General features: G+C 40.0%; 1 protein-coding gene across 3 annotated transcripts in view; it reads right to left on the reverse strand.

Annotated features, from left to right (window-relative positions):
- Snx25 (sorting nexin 25) overlaps positions 1-21,588 on the reverse strand; it is a 117,033-nt gene that overhangs the window by 69,474 nt on the left and 25,971 nt on the right. For all 3 annotated transcript variants that reach the window (XM_045133509.1, XM_045133521.1, XM_045133517.1), the window contains 3 exons: positions 17,298-17,514; positions 6,213-6,385; positions 4,757-4,943 (listed from right to left, as the gene is read on the reverse strand). In XM_045133509.1, coding sequence (XP_044989444.1) covers positions 4,757-4,943; positions 6,213-6,385; positions 17,298-17,514 — 577 coding nt within the window. The remainder of the gene's footprint in view (positions 1-4,756; positions 4,944-6,212; positions 6,386-17,297; positions 17,515-21,588) is intronic.

Raw genomic sequence — 21,588 nt, forward strand, 5'->3', positions numbered from 1 at the left:
AGCAGGATACAAAATGAACACACAGAAATAAGAAGCCTCACTATATGCTAACAAGCACAGAAGATGAAATCAGAGAATCACTCCCATTCACAATTGCATAAAAAATAAAGTACCTTGGAATAAACCTAACCAAAGAAGTGAAGGATTGCTACAATGAAATCTTAAAAACACTCAAGCAAGATATTGCAGAAGACACTAGGAAATGGAAAGACATCCCTTGTCCTTAGATTGGAAGAATCAATATTGTGAAAATGGCAATCTTACCAAAAAAGCAATCTACACATTTAATGCAACCCCCTTCAAAATTCCAATGGCACTCTTCACAGAAAATCCAAAAATTCATTTGGAAGCACAAAAAGAACCCTCAAAAATCTGGATTGGAGAGATGGCATAGCAGTTAAGCGCTTGCCTGTGAAGCCTAAGGACCCCAGTTCAAGGCTTGATTCCTCAGGACCCACGTTAGCCAGATGCACAAGGGGGCACATGCATCTGGAGTTTGTTTGCAGTGGCTGGAGACCCTGGCGCACCCATTCACTCTCTCTCTCTCTCTTCTCTCTCTGTCTGTCACTCTCAAATAAATAAAAATTAAATTAAAAATTTTTTTTAAATTTAAAAACTTGAATATCTAAAACAATTTTGAGCAACAAAAATAAGGCTGGTGATATCACCTCACCTGATTTTAACCTATATGACAGAGCTATAGTAACAAAAACAGCATGGTACTGGCACAAAAACAGACATGTAGATCAATGCAACAGAATAGAGGACCCAGATGTAAGTCCAGGTAGCTACAGTCACATGATCTTCAACAAAAATGTCAAAAATACTCACTGGAGAAAAGACAGCCTCTTCAGCAAATGGTGGTGGGAAAACTGGATATGTATCTGTAGAAGGCTGAAATTAGATCCTTTTCTCTCCATGCACAAGAATTAAGTCCAAATGGATCAAAGACCTTAATATCAAACCTTAATTATGAAACTGCTGGTCCTGGCAAAAACTTTCTGAATATAACTCCAATTGCTCAGAAAATAAACCCACAGGTCAACCGCTGGGACCTCATGAAATTACAAAGCTTTTGTACAGCAAAGGATATCATGAATAGAGCAAAGAGGGCAACCTACAGAATGGGAGAAAATCTTTGCCATCTATATATCTAACTGAAGATTAATTTCCAAAATATACAAAAAAACTCATAAAATTAAATAATAAGATATCAACCAACCCAATTTAAAAAATGGGTTATGGAACTAAATAGAGAGTTTGAAAAGATGAAATACAGATGGCATATAAACATCTAAAAAAAGTTCTACATCCATAGCCATGAGGGAAATGCAGATTGAAACTATGTTGAGATTTCATCTCACTCCTGTCAGATTGGCTACCATCATGAAAACAAATGACCATAAATGCTGGCAAGGATGTGGAAAAAGAGGAACCCTTCCACACTGTTGGTAGGAATGCAATCTGGCCCAGCCATTGTGGATATCAGTGTGGAGGTTCCTGAGAGAGCTAAAAATAGATTTACCATATGACCCAGCTATAGCATTCCTTGGCATATATCTGAAGGAATCATCTCACTACTTTAGACAAACTTGCTCAACCATGTTTATAGCCACTGTTCACAATAGCTAGGAAATGGAACCAGTCTAGATGTCCCTCAACTGATGAGTGGATAATGAAGATGTGGCACATTTATAAAGTGGAGTTCTACTCAGTGGTAAAGAAAAATAAAATTATGGGGCTGGAGAGATGGTTTGGCAGTTAAGACATTTGCCTGCAAAGCCAAAGGATCCCAGTTTGATTCTCCAGGACCCACATAAGGCAGATGCACAAGGAAGTGCATGCATCTGGAGTTCATTTGCAGTGGCTTGAGGACCTGGCACACCCATTCTCTCCCAGTCTCTCTTTTGCCTCTTTCTCTCTCTCAATGAATAAATAAATAAATATATAAATCACACACACACACACACACAGACACACACACACACACACACTTAAAGGCATGTGCCACCACAGTCGGCTCTTAGTTTAAAAAAATGAAGAAAAATGAAGTTATGAAATTTGCAGGAAAAGGAATGATCTGGAAATTATTATACTAAGTGAGGTAACCCAGGCCTAGAAAGCCAAACATCACATGTTGTCTGTCATATGAAGATCCTAGCTATAAATGATTGGACTTCTGTGTGAGTAGGAAGAAAACTCAGTAGCATCAGCCAGATAGCTAGAAAGGGAATATAAAGGGAACAGAAAGGGAGGGAGATTGAGTAAAGGAAAGGTGGAGAGAGGGCTAACCAAAATCTAATAGGATATAAATAAGTCATATGGAAACCTACTTTTGGACAATAAAACACTCAGAAGCCATAGATTGTTGCTTGCATAGTAGATCTCGTAGTCACATCACACAGAACTGCTTGAAATCCTCTACAACAATGCCTGAGCAGCTGTCTCATAGCTTCAGGAGAAGGTAGCTTAGGACAAGGAGTATTTACACATATATTTCAAAACTAATTCTGAATATGTGCCACTATCATTAAGAAAAATGCCCACCAGAACACTTGCCCCCAAGGTTTTTGGCAAGCTTGCTGAGGAAGCAATAACCTCTTCTGGATGTTTCCAGTTGTAGGTGACTTTTTTTTTTTTTAATTTTTATTAGCATTTTCCATGATTATAAAAAAAAAAATCCCATGTTAATTCCCTCCCTCCCCCCACACTTTCCCCTTTGAAATTCCATTCTCCATCATATGACTTTTTTTTAAAGCATTTATTAACTTTTAATTCTAGTTTTTCTTTTGGCCATCTATTTTTTAAACATATTTTATTTATTTACTTATTTATTTGAGAAAGTAAGAGGCAGAGAGGGAAGGAGGGAGAGAGAGAGCGGGCATGCCAGGGCCTCTAGCCATTGCAAATGAACTCCAGATGCATGTGCCCCCTTGTGCATCTAGCTTATGTGGGTCCTAGAGAATCGAACCAGGATCCTTTGGCTTTGCAGGCAAAGGTCTTAAACGCCAAGCCATCTCTCCAGCCCTGTAGGTGTCTTCTTTAAGGTAAAGACTCAACTTCTTTTAAATGTTTTGGTTAGCACACAAAATGTATGCATGTACACACGTTTCCCAAGACATATGCATAGCAATGAAAACTTATATAAGGGACAGGTTAAAAAAAAAAACCTGTCATTCTAAATGAACTTAATCATTATTCCAACTTAGTTAAACCTGAGAATGCATTTTTGCTTATTAAAGACAATAGATACTGTACAGCTTAGTTGGAAAAGTACTTGCCTTGCAAACATGAGAACCTGAGTTGGATACCCAGAACCTACATAATAAAAAGCTGGGCATGAGAGTGTGTGTTTGTAATCTCAGTTATGAGAACTCTCCAGGTCCCACATAAGCCAGACACACAGTAACACAAATACACAATGTCACACATATGCACAAGAGGGTGCATGTATGTGGAGTTTGATTGCAGTGGCTGGAGGCTCTGGCATACCAATTCTCTTTTACTCTCTCTCATTAAAAAAAAAAAAAGGGGGCTGGAGAGATGGTTTAGCGGTTAAGCGCTTGCCTGTGAAGCCTAAGGACCCAGGTTCGAGGCTCAGTTCCCCAGGACCCACATTAGCCAGATGCACAAGGGGGCACATGCATCTGGAATTCATTTGCAATGGGTGCAAGCCTTGGCACTCCCGTTCTCAATCTCTCTCTTTCTCTGTCTCTTTCTCTGTCTCTGTCACTCTCAAATAAATAAATAAATAAATAAATAAAATAATTAAAAAAAAAAAAGGGTGAATGACACCTGAAGAATGATACTTGAGGTTGTCCTCTGGCCTCTACATATATACATAGGTGTACATGCATTCACACACTCTTGTACCCACATACACACAATGCACAGATGCACTTTAAAAAGCTTGGTTATTAGGCTGGGCATGGTGGCACATGCATTTAATGCCAGCACTCAGGTGGCAGAGGTAGGAGGTTTGCCATGAGTTTGAGGCCACCTTGAGACTACAAAGTGAATTTCAGGTCAGCCTAGGCTAGAGCAAAACCCTACCTGGGGGGGGAAAAAAAATGTTTGGTTATCTAATAATCATTAAAGTATTCCAAACCTGTGTTCCTCCACCATTTACTTTCTTCTTGTTTGTAAACTTACTGTTAATGATCAATGGTCACTCAGGCATTCTTCAAAATGCAAACACCCTAAATTAGCCACTAACTCATAAATGAACCAACAAAAACAATGATATTACTCAGTTACCAAGAAAAAAAAAAAAAAAAGAAGGCCAGGCGTGGTGGTGCATGACTTTAATCCCAGCACTTGGGAGGCAGACATAGGAGGATTGCTGTGAGTTCAAGGCTACCCTGAAACTATATAGTGAATTCCAGGTCAGCTTGAGCTAGAGTGAGATCCTACCTCAAAAAAAGCAAAAAAATAAAAAAAGAAGAAAAAGAGAAATGGAGTGCTGAAAAATATCCAGCATTGTTGAACCTTGAAAGCAGTCCATGGTGCAAAAACAGGCAGACTTAGATGGCCACACAGTGCGTGATTCCATTTATTTGAAATATCCAGAACAGGCAAATCATAGAGAGAAAGCAGAATAGTGGTTGACAAAGACTTGAAGAAGGAAAGTAGTAGGAAGCGGCTACCGATGGGCTATAAGTGTGCATAGGGCATGAAAAGGGTGTGTTCATGAACTAAGTCAGGCAGGGGATGAGGATCAGTACCTATGATTGTGTTATAATTACAAACCAAATACCTTAGCTGTTTCAAGAACTCCACGTCAGAATTGCTGTTGATGAGTTTGATGAACTCCTCATAAGAAGGCGCATACGTGTAGGCGCGCTTGTGATGTTCATTCATCTGCTCTCTATGCTCCAACTGGGCAAGTAGCATTCGGTTAATATAATCTGGATTACTTAATAACTCCACTACTGGCTTCAAGACTAAGGAAAGAAAAGAAAGCACCACTGAAAAATATATTGTTCTTGAGGAAATAGTTTGTCTATCACATAACTGAAAATCCATTTGGGAAACATTTTCAAATAGCAAAATGGGGGAAATTATTGTAAAAACAATCAGCAATTTAAAAAAGTGCATGTACTTACACATGAACGTATGCATGTACAATAAGGCTGCCTCCTACTTTGTCTGCATTAATGGATGGTATAATCAAGTGGTCACTTTAATAAACAAGTAAAAGGAATAATGAAATTATTTGGACCCAAGCTGCTAACAGAAGTAGCAAAATTAAGCACAAAAACTTTCTCCTTTTCTTTCTTTTGGGAGACTTACACTAAAAAACTGAAAATCTATGTTTCTGTTATGAGTTGCAACTGGTAGGCACTATCAGCTGCTCAGTCAGTGCTTCTCTTTGACATATCTGAGAGAGGGCAAGTTTCTCTTCAGCCACATATTCTTCCATTTTTCTAACCTTGGTTATGCAAGCATTTATTTGAACAAATTTTTTTTCTAGGTTTCATATTAGGCTTTCTTGTTATTCCAAGTTCACAAAATTTCATATAGGTATTATCAATTAATCATAGCAAAACTTTTTCTTTGAGGCAAGCCCAACAGACTAGCTCTTTTTTTTTTTTTAATGTGAGAGAGTGATAGAGAGAGAGGGAGGGAAAGAATTGGTACATCAGGGCCTCCACCCACTACAATCAAACTCCAGATGTGGGCACCCACTTGTACACATGTGTGACCTTGCACACTCGCATCACTTTGTGTGTCTGGCTTACATGGGACCTGGAGAGTCGAACTTGAGTCCTTAGGCTTTACAGGCAAGCACTCTAACCACTAACCCATCTCTCCTGCCCAGCAAAATCTATTTTTAAATAACTTCTAGTCAGAATTTGTGTGTACATGTGGGTATTCTTTCATTAATGAATATGTTATTGGCTTGGTTAACTCAAAAGCCATCCCAAATGAATTGTCCCTGTGCAGATTATGATGAATAGTTTTCCTGTATCAAAACATCATAAACATCAAAATGGACTGTGAATTTTATAGTACACTAAGTAATTTTTTAATTTATCATTCATGGCTAAAAGCCTTAACTGATAATTAAACTTGAAATATTTAAAATCTCTTACTTTCCATATATCCTAAAGTATACATGGTCTCACAAATGTAATACAAACTATGCTCACAGTACACGGCACAATAATTTATACACTTATCACATTAATACTAGTAATTATATAGTCTACCTTTTGTTGTGAGAATTTCTGCAAGCATTATACGTAAGCTGAGGGACTGGACATCCTTTGAAGGGAGCAGGCAAAACACCAGAACCCGAGAACATGTTTGTAGGAATCTTACTTCATCATTTGAGTTCTTCAAGCATGTGTGCAATGCAAAAGGCCTTGGCTGTTCTTCATGTCTAAAGAATAATTCAATGAAGAAAAGGGAAAGAAATTTCTACACACAATTCTGTTATGAACCATTATATAAAGAAAAAGGTTCAGCAAGAAAAGCATAGACAGGGAGTAAAGTCAGAGCAATACCTGTGCCATTATCAAAGTTAAACGTTGTGTATGTATTCTTGGTAATTCTGATAATGTCTCATCTGCTTTACAAGAGCAACAAGAACAGGTAAAACCACCATTTAGTGAACAGCTTTAGAAATTTATTTCTGGCAGGGCTTGATGGCACACACCTTTAATCCCAGCACTTGGAAGCAAAGGTAGGAAGATTGCCTTGAGTTTTGAGGCCACCCTGAGACTACAGAGTGAATTCCAGGTCAGCCTGGACCAGAGTAAAACCCTACCTCAAAAAACTTAAAAAAAAAAAAAAAGAAAATACATGGATTTCTGGATTTTCATGGTGAAAGATAATTATGTCTATCATTTCTGGTAATAGTAACTGCTAACTTTTAGACCTTGTGCACTTGGCTGCTGTTTTAACTTTATCTCCTCTTGCTTAACAGCTCACACTCAGATGGTCCTTGGACCATCTACCTGGGTCTCCTTGGTTGCCCTTCAAGGCCTGAAAGTCTACAAGCATGGGAACCCTGAAAAGCCCCAATGTACCCAATGTCCACTTCCCTCTACCGTTTTTCATCCAGATCTGTCTTCCCACACATTGCCAATGCACTTTTGGGGTCCCTTGTCCACTGAAGAAGCTTCCCAACTGCCACACCCAATGACCCCAACTCAGCTCAAAGAAGCCAGATCAGTCATTGTACCAATTCCTCAAAGGCAGTTACGGCTGTTTCTTCAGAGGGAAACTGAGGCTGCTTAAGGTAACTGGGCCCTCAAAAGCAAGGAATGCTCTTGAGCTGTCCTTGCAGTCTTCATCTTGCTAGAGGTCAGAGAAGGATCTGGTTTCCCAATATCTCTTACCTAAAAGAGTTCTCTAGATGTTTTTCTATAAACAACCTAATCCCTCCTAGGGAAAGAGTTCCCCTTTCCTAGAATTAAGATTTGTGGAAGGATTACCTCTGAACCTGGCATTGTGGTTGGTTAAGCTCAATCCCTAAAACTAGGCATCATGGCTGGTTAGCTCAACCACCATTCAGAACCTGTAATGACCCTAATTTGGGTGTCTAGGTGGGCTTTACCCCCTCCTGCCTTTTCATGGGCAGGAACTCTTTATTCTCTCTCCTCTTTCCTTCTCTTACATCTTTTAAAATCTCTCTAAACCTTAACAACAAGAAATAAAGAGAGGGAGAGGGAAGGAGGGAAAAGAAAAAGGGTAACATGCTGATTATATAACTTTGCCACTTCCTCAGCAAAACCAACAGTTAGTTTTTTCCCTAATCACAGAATAATCTGGAAAACATGCTAAAATAAATACACATATGTGGCCTCTTGGGACTTCAAATGAAATCATGATTGCCTTAAGTAGCATCAGAGGCTACAAAAAATTCCCAAATTATGGTAAGATACCAGAATGTAGGAGCATCCCAAACGCCTCTTAAATATGATTTGATAGCTTCACCAAAAATAAAACAAAGTATAACCAAGGCTTCTTGAGAATGGCAGGATACTAAATCTGCATTATTCTACTGAGGTGATCCAAAATTGGATAGCAAACTATCCTTGGTGAGGTCTTTTCCAGCCTTGGCCTGTTAGCACTAACCCACCCAGGGCCACTAGTTTGGAATGGGAAAAAAAGTTGAGTTCTTTTTTCCATAACACCTAATTTTTTTTTTTTTATTGAAATGCTAACTTCCTAACATCATCTAGATCAGAGGCAAAGCATAAGAGAGATTCATATGGGTTGGAGAGATAGCTCAATGGTTAACACGCTTGCCTGCGAAGCCTAAGAACCCAGGTCTGGTGCCCTAGTACCCACATAAGCAAGATGCACAAGGGGGCACATGCGCCTGGAGTTCATTTGCAATGGCTAGTGGCTAGAGGTCCTGGAGTGCTCATTCCCTTTCCATCCACCCATTCATCTATCTATCTATCCAACTGCCTCTTTCTTTCTCTCTCTCAACAATTAAATAAAAATAATTTAAAAAGAAGATCTGGGCATGGTGCCTCACACCTTTAATTCCAGCATTCAGGAAGCAGAGGTAAGAAGATCTCTGTGAGTTCAAGGCCACCTTGAGGCTACATAGTAAATTCCAGGTCAGCCTGGGATGGAGTGAAACCCTACCTCAAAAATCCAAAAAAAAAAAAAAAAAAAAAAGAAAAAGAAAAAAGAAAAGAAAAGAAAATGCATGTGTCTTTTTTATGACTAATGCCTCTCTGGAGTACAGTGCCATTTCTTTTTGCATTAGTGAAAAAAAACTTATAGTTTGCACAGTGATAAAGTACAATTTTCTCTGGCTGGAGGAATGGTTTAGCAATTAAGGTGCTTGCCTGCAAAACCAAAGTACCCAAGTTCAATTCCCCAGGACCCACGTTAGCCAGATGCACAAGGGGGTGCACGTGTCTGGAGTTTGTTTGCAGTGGCTGGAGGCCCTGGCACATTCATATTCTCTCTCTCTCTCCCCCTCTGTCAAATAAATAAATAAAAGTAAAATATTTAAAAAGATATTTAAAAAAAGAATAATTTTCTCTTTATCTTCTATAACAAGCTACAGGAAGTCTATCCTAATGTGCAATTACACGAAAGGCAATTTAAAAAAGCAAGCCTCTAGGCTGGAGAGATGGCTCAGTGGTTAAGCACTGGCCTGTGAAGCCTAAGGACCCTGGTTCAAGGCTCCATTCCTCAGGACCCATATTAGCCAGATGCACAAGGGGGCACACGCGTCTGGAGTTCGTTTGCAGTGGCTGGAAGCACTGGCGTGCTCATTCTCTCTCTCTCTCTTTCCCTCTCCCTCTTTCTCTCTGACTGTCGCTCTCAAATAAGTAAATAAAATAAAAAAACAAAAACAGAAAAAATTAAAAGCAAGCCTCTATACATACACTAACCTTTAAAACTGTTGTCACAGGGCTGGAGAGATGGTTCAACAGCTAAGATGCTTGCTTATAAAGCCTAATAGCCCAGGTTCAATTTCCCAGTACCCACGTAAAGCCAGATGCACTAAGTGGCACATGCATCTTGAGCTCATTTGCAATGGCTAGAGGCCCTGGCACACCCATCCCCCCCACCCCCGCTTGCACATAGAGAAATTAATTAATTAATTGCCACAGCTAGGCATAGCAGAAGACATCTATATGCCAACATTCAGGAAGTGAAGACAAAATATCAGGAGCTCAAGGCTAGTCTGGACTATAAGACCCTATTTCAAAAGGTGGAAAAATGGCTGGCAGCTGGTTCAGTGGGTAAATGTACTTGTTTGCAAAGCCTGCCAGTCTGGTTTCAATTCCCAAGCACCCATACAAAGCCAGATACAAAAAGTGGTATAAGCATCTGGCATGCATTTGCAACAGCAAGAGACCCTGGTGCATCCATACACACACAGAGACACACTTGCAGATAGATAGATTAATTAGACAGATAGATAGACAGACAGACAACTTAAAATGTAAAATATGGGACTGGAGAGATGGCTTAGTGGCTAAGGAGCTTGCCTACAAAGCCAAAGGACCTTGGTTCAATTTCCCAGGACCCACGTAAGCCAGATGCACAAGGGGTACATGTGTCTGGAATACGTTTGCAGTGGCTGGAGGTCCAGGCGCGCCCATTCTCACTCTCCTTCTCTCTGCCTCTTTCTCTCTCTCTCAAATAAATAAAGAAAAATAAAGTAAAAAATTTAAAAAAAATTTATAAGTAAAATATTGTATGGTTAACATTTATTGAAGGAGGTTGACAAAAAGAAAATTAACTTTTATGAGATACTTCTTTTCACAGTGCCAAGCCTTTATATGACCTAGGGCCTGACCATCAGGATGTCACAAATTCTAAGAGATGAGTTAGGGTAAATCTTCTGAGGCAAGAAAGTTGGTTGAACAAGCTTGCTCTATGGAAAGAATTCTCTAGAATCTCTTTATAAACTTTGATCAGGACATTTCTATGATATCTTCTAAGAAGCAGCCATCAGCTTTAGTTTTAGAAGCCAAGAAAGACTCATGAGGCATATGGCTACTGTGGGTCAAGATTTCTACCTAGCCTTCTAGCACTAATTATAGCATCAGTCTTTGCCATCATTCCTCTGCAAGTGTCAGGATTAACCATTTGTTAACCACAATTCCTACTATTTACCTTTGGGTCCTCCTTCCTTTGGCGAACATGTGCATAATATTACTAACCCTCTGACTTGAAGATGTCCTTGGCCAAGAAATAGATATCACCACCACCATTTTATAGATGAGAAAAGGAAGATCTAAATGGTCAAATGAATTGAGTCATGGAGGTCATAAATGGTAGAAGTAACTCTACACAATACCAAAAAAAATTAAAAAATTAAAAAAAAAGAATGAGAAACAGAATTCAATCCCCCAAACTCATGTACAAATGCAGCATGTGGTGTGATGGTTTGGTTTGAATTGGTGTCCTCCATAAACATGTTTTGAATGTTTAGTTCCCAGCTAATGGCAATTTGAGAGATATAACCTTACTGGAGGAGGTATGTTGGGAGAGATTTAAAGGTGTTTTAGCCAGCTCTCACTTGCCAGAGCTCAGCTCACTCTCTTGCTGCTGTTTCCCACCTGCTATGGCAGAGGTGATATCCAGCCTCTGCAGTGCCATCTTATCCACTGCCATCATGGAGCTTCCCTTCACAACTGTAAACCAAAATTAAAAAAAAAAACAACCAAAACTTTTCTCCTATAAGCTGCTTTTGGTTGGGTGCTTTATCCCAGCAAGGAGAAGGTAACCACAACATGTGATGATGTGCACCTATAATTCCCACTGCTGGGGAGGCAGAGACAGAAGAATCCCTGGAGCTTACTGGCCAGTCCAAACCTAATTAATTGGTGAGCTCGAGGACTGTGGTGGTTTGATTCAGGTGTCCCCCATAAACTTAGGTGTTCTGAATGCTAGGTTCCCAGCTGATGGAGATTTGGGAATTAACACCTCCTGGAGGGAGTGTTTTGTTGGGGGCAGGCTTATGGGCTTTATAGCAAGTTTCCCCATGCCAGTGTTTGGCACACCCTCCTGTTGCTGTAGTCCACCTTATGTTGGCCAGGGGGTGATGTCCACCCTCTGCTCATGCCATGGTTTTCCCCTGCCATTGTGGAGCTTCCCCTCGAGCCTGTAAGCCAAAATAAATCTCTTTTTCCCAGAAGCTGCTCTTGGTTGGGTGATTTCTACCAGCAATGCGAACCGGACTGCAACAAGGACAATGAGAAACCCTGACTTAAAGGTGGATGCCATTTCTGAGGACAACACCCAAGGTTGTCCTCTGGCCTCCATATACACATGCATGTCCATCAGCACACATATATGCAAAAAAAAAAAAAAAAGGGCTGGAAGGACGGCTTAGCAGTTAAGGCATTTGCCTGCAAAGCCAAAGGACCCAGGTTCAATTCCCCAAAACCCACGTTAGGCAGATGCACAGGTGGTGCATGCATCTGGAGTTTGTTTGCAGTGGCTGGAGGCCCTGGCGCGCCCATTCTCTCTATCTCCCCTTCTTCTCTTTCTGTCAAATAAACAAATAAATATTTTTTTAAAAAAATAGTATAGGTAACTCTCAGACAATCCCACACACTTGCTCTCACGTGTGTCTTGTCTTTCTTTCTAAGCACTTCTCTTAATTCTCACACATAAATCTATACTGAAATATCTTTATTAAATTAGTTCCCCCACCACACCCGCTATTGGCTTGTCCTGAAATTCTTTTGTGTGTGTGTGTGTGGCCTGAGCCAAGTTCCCTAAAATTATAGGGGAACTCCTCAGGCTGCTGAGAGCAACACTGGGGGATGTGCCTCTGTCCCCCAAAACAACTGCATCCTGTGACTCATCTGGAGTCCCTGGGGAACACTGTTGCTTTGTTACTACAAAATGGAACCAAAGAAGTTCCTATTGTCTGAGGAAATATTCTCAAGTGAAGTTTGTTCCTGTTCCAGGGTACAGCCTCATCCCATGGTAACCACCTTCCTCTGGGAACAGTCTATCCTTGGAGGTTGCACTGTTCTAAAACTCAAGGCAACCACAGATTTAAGGCATCAACTTATCTCTGTTTTAATGAGCTTCTGTGCAGAAGTACACAGATTTCCTTCAAATGATGACCTGCCAATCTCCAAACTCAGATCCTCGTAGGCCACCTTGGACCAGACATGTTGAGACTTTCAATTCCCAAATAGGAAGGGTCTACTTCCAGGTTCAATATGAAAAAGGTCACAGAAAATGGATTTTCTGCCTTCTAGAACCCTTAAGGTTAAAGTATCGAAATCTTAGAGGGAGAAATTTAGGTAAGAAAGCAAGACAGGAAAAATTATGGGGATAGAGGAAGGGAAAATAGACCCCTCATGTAGGAGTCTAATTTAAGCCAGCTGAAAAGCAAGAATTTATGTTAAAGCAATAGTGATCTGGGCTAAAGGACTTAATATATATGACCTTGGGCAGGACCTCATTCTTTTGGTCTGAGAATGTCAAACAAGACTACTAACTTTGTTGCAGTGGCTGGAGGTCCCGGTGTGCCCATTCTCTCTGTCTCTTTCCCCCTCTCTCTGTCTCAAATAAATAAATAAATCTTTTTTTAAAAAAAGAGTTCTAACTTTGTTTACAATAAAGACATGTTACCTTCCTGCATCTTTGAGATCTAGACTTTTACCTTATCAACTATAATCCTGCCAGGTGCCCCCTGGAACCATCTGGTGATCTCATTTAGTTTCCTCAGCATCAGGGCTGGGGAGATGGATCAGCAGTTAAAGGCACTTGCTTGCAAAGCCTGCCATCTTGCGTTCAATTCTCCAGTACCCATGAAAAACCAGATGCACAAATTAGAACATGCATCTGGAGTTCATTGGCAGGAGCGAGAGGCCCTGGCATTTTGTGGGGGGGTGGGGGCAAGATGTCTCACAAATAAATATTTTGAAAATTTGGACTAGAGGGATGACTTAGCAGTTAAAGCATTTGCCTGCAAAGCCAAAGGACCCAGGTTCGATTCCCCAGGACCCATGTTAGCCAGATGCACAAAGGGATGCATGAGTCTGGAGTTTGTTTGCAGTGGCTGGAGGCCCTGGCGAGCCCATTCTCTCTCTCTCTGTAAAAATAAATAAATAAAAAATTATATATTTTAAAAAATTACTACAAAGCGATCAAAATCCTATATAACTATTGTAGGAGTGCCACTCTCAAAGAAGCCCACACTCATGCTCTCAGGTGTAGCTTGTCTTTCTTTACGAGCCCTCACTTTCTTTCTGTCTCTTAACCCTTAAGCCTACATTAATTTACCTTTATTACCCCTCTCAAAAAGAGTATAATATTCACGTAAAATCCTATCAGCAATCCTAAGAAATTAACAATTTATTCTTAGTGTGGACACACACACACACGTACACAAAATGACCTTCCTAAAGTCTTCCAAACGTCAGTTCTCACCTATTTCTTTTTAGTCTAATGAAGGGGCTTAAAAAAACCTAAGTTAGTCATTTTCATAATGAAACTTTTTCTCTAACTAGAGTCCACAAACTCCAACATTAAGTTCAAGGTGTTTGATTACAAAGCCTAACAATCTGGGTTCAAATACCAGTGTGGTGATTTGATTCAGGTGTCCCCCATAAACTTAGGTGTACAGAATGCTAGGTTCCCAGCTGATGGAGATTTGCGAATTAATGCCTCCTGGAGGCAGTGTATTGTTGGGGGTGGGCTTATGGGTATTATAGCCAGTGTCCCCTTGCCAGCTTTTAGCACACTCTCCTGTTGCTATTGTCCACCTTATGTTGGCCAGGGCATGATGTCCACCCTCTGCTCATGCCATTGTTTTCCCTGCCATTGTGGAGCATCCCCTCGAGTCTATAAACTGCTCTTGGTTGGGTGATTTCTGCCTGCAATGCAAACCTGACTGCAACACCCAGTAACCATGTAAAGACAGATGCAAAGAGTGGCATATGCATCTGGAATTCATTTGTAGCTGTTAGAGTCCCTTGGCATGTCCTTCCCATGTCTGTCTGTCTCTCTTCTTGCAAATAAATAAAAATATTTTTTTAAACATTTAAAGGCTTGGTGGTGCACGCCTTTAATCCCAGCATTTAGGAGGCCAAAGTAGAAGGACTGCTGTGAGTTCAAGGCCAGCCTGAGACTACAAGTGAATTTCAGGTGAGCCTGGGCTCAAGCAAGACCTTACCTCAAAAACCAAGGGGGGAAAAAAAAATAAAACATCAGACTTTAGGGAATAGAGATATGGTTGGGGGTGAAAGCATTTGTAGTACAAGTATGAGGACCTGAGTTTTAATCCTCAGTACCCATGAAAAGCCAGACATGGCCATGCACATCTATAACCCTAGTGCTGAGGCAGGAAAGGGGAAGAGACAGGAGGATTACAGGGGCTCCCTGGTCAGGCAGTCTAACCTAAAAGCAATGTAAGCTCAGGTTCAGTAAAACACTTTGAGGAAATAATGCAGAAGAATAACAAAGGAGGACACTGGCATCCTCCTCTGACTTCCACACATAAGCTCATAGGACAAGCACATGTACACATATTTCTGTATACACAGCACATGCATGCATATACACATGCACACACACATATGCATACATCAAAAAAATTTTTTGAAAAATTATCAGTCATTAAGAAAAGAGTAACAGGGCTGGAGAGATGGCTTAGCAGTTAAGCGCTTGCCTGTGAAGCCTACAGACCCCGGATTGAGGCTCTCTTCCCCAGGACCCACGTTAGCCAGATGCACAAGGGGGTGCACGCATCTGGAGTTCGTTTGCAGTGGCTGGGGGCCCTGGCATGCCCATCCTCTCTCTGCTTCTTTCTCTCTCTGTCTGTTGCTCTCAAATAAAAATAAACAACAACAAAAAAAAAAGATAAAAAAAAAGAGTAACAAATGCTGGCAAGGATTCAGACAAAAGGGAATCTTTATTTTATTATATTTTCAAGCAGAAAGAGACAGAGAAAAGAGATAGACACACACAGAGAATGGGCACACCAGGGGTTCTAGTCACTGCAAACAAACTCCAGATGCATGTGCCACTGTGTGCATCTGGCATATGTGGGTACTGTGGAATCAAACCTGGGTCCTTAAGCTTCTCAGACAAGTGCCTAAACAACTAATCCATCTCTCCAGTCCCAAAAGGGAATCTTTATACACTGCATAGTGGTCCAGCTACTATGGAAATCAGTATGGAGGTTTTTCAAAAAAAAAAAATAGATCTTATATATGACCCAGCTATACTATTTCTGGGTATGCACCCAAAGGACTCCAAGTCAACATATCACAAAGATACTTATACACCAATGTTTATTATAGCACTTTTCACAATAGCTAAGTTACATAACCTCCCTAGGTGTCTGTCAACAAGGAATGGATGAAAGAAAATATGGTACATATACACAGTGGAATTTTGCAATTATAAAGACCAAAGTTGTTAGCTGCAGGAAGATTGATGAAATTGATGATCATATTAAGCAACTTAAGTCAGTCTCGGACAACTGTCATGTTTTCTTTCAGTGGTAGTTTCTAGATTTTTTTTTTTTTTTTTTAAATTTTATTTATTTATTTATTTGAGAGTGACAGACACAGAGAGAAAGACAGATAGAGGGAGAGGGAGAATGGGCGCGCCAGGGCTTCCAGCCTCTGCAAACGAACTCCAGACGCGTGCGCCCCCTTGTGCATCTGGCTAACGTGGGACCTGGGGAACCGAGCCTTGAACCGGGGTCCTTAGGCTTCACAGGCAAGCGCTTAACCACTAAGCCATCTCTCCAGCCCAGTTTCTAGATTTTTATAGCAGTACGTAATATCAGGTATGTATGTGTGTATGACAGGGAAGTAAAAGTGAGACTGTTTCTAAGGGAACAAAAGGGACTGATAGGAGTAGAAAGGAATGACAAAGAGGAAGGTAAGGGGAAAATATGCTCATACATTATATACTTGTATGAAAATACCTTTATATAACCCCATAACCATGTACAACACATTCACCCATAGGGAAAAAAAGTGAAGAAAGAAATCAGTTTTCAGGATATTGTGATGAAATTGAGCTCTTACCAGAAGGAACGCAAAAACAAATATGAACTTTGGGCTGGAGAGATGGCTTAGTGGTTAAGCACTTGCCTGTGAAGCCTAAGAACCCTGGTTCGAGGCTTGATTCCTCAGGACCAGATGCACAAGGTGGCACATGCATCTGGAGTTTGTTTGCAGTGGCTGGAGGCCCTGGCGTGCCCATTCTCTCTCTCTATCTGCCCCTTTCTCTCTCTGTCACTCTCAAATAAAAAATCAACAAAAAATTTTAAAAGATAACAAATGAGCTTTGTTCAATTAGTTTTCTAAAATTCATAAGCTCATTGAATATTTGATCATATTATAAAATAACTGTTTCTATCTCTAGAAGTAATACTGTAAGTAAATTCATCAAGGTAAAATTTATTTTACCATTTAAGCTATTCACAAAATTACACATAATTCTAAGGTAGATTTCTATTACAAAGTTATCCAAAAAAACCCTTACTCTACATATACATTATAATTATTGCCCTTTAAAATGTTTATATTTCATGTCAAGTAGGCTGAATAGGGATGGGGAGATGGCTCAGTGATTAAAGACATTTGCTTACAAAGCCTGTTGGCTGAGGTTCAATTCCCCAGTATTTCATGTCAAAGCCAGATGCACAAAGTGGTGCATGCATCTGGGTTCCTTTGTAGGAAGAGGCTCTGGTGTGCTGATAATCACTCTTTTTCTCACAAAGTAAGTAAAAAAGTATCTTTTAAAGTTGGCAAAATACTCTATAGTATGGTCTTGACTTTTTCCCCTTGTTCAACAAGGAAACTATGAGGGTTGTTGACAGTTACCTGGCATTAGCAGCTTTCAGGTCACAGAAATGAGTGAGTAAAGTTCTTACAATATCATTGCAGACGACTTTAACTACATCCACATGACTCAGCCTGTGGCGAATCTGCCTGACAATTTCCCAGAAGTCTTCCAAGAGCAGATGGTAAAGCTGCCCTTCATCTCTGCTGAGAGTCCCATACCAGGGGAAGATGTAGTCTCTATAACTGTAGTCAAACACTAGCAAAAGCAAACAAAGCAAAGAGCAAATCTTAGATGAAATACACAAATGTCCTCTATGTGGTCCTAGGTTTTCTGGTAGATAAAAAAAGTTAAAAATAAATAGATGAAATTAACTTTGATATGCATTTCTTTTCATGGAATATATTCAGTTTGTTCAATAAATAATTAAAATTTAAAACATATCTAAAAATGAAATATTTTACATTATTTTTTGATACTAAACTTTGAAATCCGGTGTATTTTTATAGTTACAGCAAGTTAAAAAAGATTAGCTAAGTTTTTGGCACTCAATAGCCACATGTAAGCTCAGTGAAAAAAAATGTACAGTCAGTGTGTTCAATGCAAGAAGCTATATCTTCTGAAAAAATAATACCTGGCTTATGTGACTCCTCCAAGTGTCCCCAAGAGAAAAGACTCAGCTACAGAATTCTGCTCCAGCTCAAGTGTACCAGTATTATTAATTTCAATAGCTTATTTCTCATACTTCCCTTTCATTTGACATACACTATTGGATTTGGCTTAATTTCAGCCGTAACTACATGTCATTTTGGGTAAGGAACTTATTCTCCTGCTTTTCTTTGCTCATTTGCACATTAATCCAACACGAGGAATACCAAGAACCTAGAAACCAAATCAAATCTAATTTCTGAAATGCTTTTTAAGCCTAGGATTTGATACATTTTATTCTTCTTGGCTACTAGGTACCAACTAAGAGGCTTAAATATAATAAATCTAGTTAAAATTTGGGGAATGAAGTGGGAGAGTCATTTTCCTTAGAAGAATGAATCACAAATGGATCCTGAAGCTCAAGATCAAGATCTATATATACAAAAAAGATATATATACTACTTCTAGGTATGTACCCAAAGGACTCTAAGTCAACATATCACAAAGATACTTATACATCAAGTCATTCCAGTGGCTTCAATTATAGATGTAAGATATCTAAGATAATTATACCTTCTAGCTGAGAAAAAATACCTGCTATCTCAATCTTTAACACTTGTTAAATATTTATAGTTTCCAGTATGAAAGGTTAACTCTATAGTCCCACTTCATAAGAAGAGAACATGGAAGAAAAGGCATAGCTAAACCAACTAAGGGATTATCTATTAGAACTGTCATTTCATGTTAACTTGAACACATGGCTTGTAGGTTTTCTAGATTTCATAAAGCAATCATACCTTATCCCTAACTGTGCTATTCCATTAAGAAAGCAAAAGAGGTTTCTGACTCAGATTTAAGACATCAAGACAAAAACAGGAATGAAGCAATGGCATAATCTCTTTTATTTGCAACAAACAGACCATGGTTCCCACAACTTAATTTCATCTTTTCAGCAAATTGAGGCTCAAAGTAGTGAAGTAACTTTCTAAAGAGGTGGCAATGCTACACCTCCCCACTGCCAGTTGAGCATTTCTCCCACTCAGCACGCTGGAGTCAAGCATGCCAAGATGAAAGATACCAGTAAGCACATAGCTGTGCTTAAAGCATACTCTTATGATAGCTAAGTAATGTGATACACTTTGTAAACTTGTTTCAGAAGCCACAAAGAACAAAATGATGATATCAAAACAGAACAGGGACTAGATGGAAAGAAGGGATTCAGTGGGGAAAGTATAGGGAGGGTGGATAAAGGAGAGTAATGGAACGGGATTATGATCATGGTATGTTGTGTGCATGAAGGTTGTTAATAAAAAGTTGAAAAATATAGCCAGGTGTGGTTGCACACACCTCTAACCCCAACACTCCACTCAGGAAGTTGAAGTAAGAGGACTGCTGTAAATTTGAGGCCAGCCAGGTGCTACAGAGTAAATTCAGATCAGCTTGGGCTACAGCGAGACCCTAAATGTTAAAAAAAAAAAAAAAAAAAAAAAAAGCCAGGCGTGGTGCCGCACACCTTTAATCTCTGCACTCAGAAGGCAGAAATAGGAGTAGGAGGGCTGCTGTGAGTTTGAAGCCACCCTGAGAGTACATAGTGAATTCCAGGCCAGCCTTAGATAGAGTGAGACCCTACCTCAGGAACCCCCTGCCCCCCCAAAAGAATATAATAAAAGCTTTTAAAAACAGAAATCACAAAGAGGACAACCATGTGAAAGCCATGAGGAACTTGGATTTTCAGATGACCATGAAAAGGAACTGAGGACCAACACTACTACTTGGGAGTTGGTCATGTCAAAGGGCAGCCTTCCCATCATAACCTCCTAAACAAGCTGAATATCCAGTGAACAAGGATGCCAGTAATGGGTTCCCAATGGCTAGATCAAACGACCTCCAAAGAAGCTTGTCTGCAAGGCCCTTACATCTATTTTCCTTCAAGTTTAAGACAGAGTTAGAAGAGCAAGATGAGGACTGCCTGGCCCAAAACATTGCTTGGTTGTTTCCGTCCGCCTGTTATTCAACTAAAAATTTTAACGCTGAGCCGGGCATGGTGGTGCACGCCTTTAAACCCAGCACTTGGGAAGCAGAGGTAAGAGGATCACCATGAATTCAAGGCCGCCCTGAAACTACGTAATGAATTCCAAGTCAGCCTGAGCTAGAGTGAGACCGTACCTCAAAAAACCAAAATAATAAAAATAATAATAATAATGCACAATTTAAATTAATAAATCTGCAGCTCAAAACATGGAAAAAGCATTTTCCTTTTCATGAAAATTTAATTTCAGGAGCTGGACATAGTGGTACCCACCTTTAATCCCAATGCTTGGGAGGCTGAGATAGGAGGACCACCATGAGTTCTAGTCCAGATCAATCTGGATTACCATCACTACAATGTATTCATTTATTGGAACTACTGTCAAAGAAGTAGGCAAAGGAGAGCTGGGCATGGTGGCACATGCCTTTAATCCCAGTACTCAGGAGGCAGAGGTAGGAGGACTGCCATGAGTTCAAGGCCACCCTGAGAGCTGAGAGAGTACACAGTGAATTCAAGGTCAGCCTAGACTAGAGCAAAACTCTTACCTCGAAAAACCAAACAAAAAATAGTAGGCAAAGGGGATGGAAATGGCTTGACTGGAACTGTATTTAGCTAATCTGAAAAGATAGTAGAAAAGACTACTATTTGTTTGTGGGGTTTTTTTGTTTGTTTGTTTTTATTTTTGAAGGTAGGGTCTCACTCTAGCTCAGGCTGACCTGGAATTCACTATGTAGTTTCACGGTGACCTTGAACTCACAGCAATCCTACCTCTGCCTCCCAAGTGCTGGGATTAAAAGCATGCACTATCACGCCTGGCTTGTTTGTGTTTTTGATTTTGGTGTTGGTGCTAGGGCAAAGTGCATGCTAAATGCTTGACACTGAACTACATACACCTCCGGGATCTGCTGGTACAAAGTTGTAAATGCAATGATATCATCTTCTGGGAATATTTGAGGTTATTAGTTTATGTCACTGAATGAACTCTCTTAGACCTCCCTACTCACTTAACAAAAAAGGTTTACATATTGCATACTACTTGAAAGAAAGAAAAATATGGTCTAGATCTAAAATGAAGACAGAAGTTACTGTCATTCACAAGCAAGCCTTGCTTTCTCTATATCACTGTCTAGTATCCTCTGGCATGACCACAAGAGGAGCCTAATGAAACCAATTACTATATATATACAAGGTTACCCTATCTAAGACCTGTTTCAAAGACATTAAAAGCTCAGTTGCACTTGGACAATGACCTTGTAATATCTTCTTATTATTTTCAAGCTATGGCTTTTGCATAACATGGAAATTTTCTTCACAGGCATATTTACAACTGAATTTCAGAAAACACGAATGGATTGGGGATTTCACTTCATGGTAGAATGCTTGCCTAGCATGAGTGAGGTCCTAGAATAGATCCCCAATACCAGAAAGAAAACAAACAACAAATGAACCAAAGAGGAACATTAAGACCTAATCATAGCGACTAGAAATAAGTTTTCTTTGACACTAAGTGAAGGCTCTGTCATGCCCTCCAAGGCTCAGAAGACACTGCAGAAGAGGGGACAGCAAAAATGTAAGACATACATATCATAGGCATACTTTGGGGCACTGTTCTCCGGACATGAACCAAACAATCATGAACCCCCCAGATATCACTG

The sequence above is a fragment of the Jaculus jaculus genome, chromosome 1, assembly GCF_020740685.1.
Source record: "Jaculus jaculus isolate mJacJac1 chromosome 1, mJacJac1.mat.Y.cur, whole genome shotgun sequence".
Classification (NCBI taxonomy): domain Eukaryota; kingdom Metazoa; phylum Chordata; class Mammalia; order Rodentia; family Dipodidae; genus Jaculus; species Jaculus jaculus.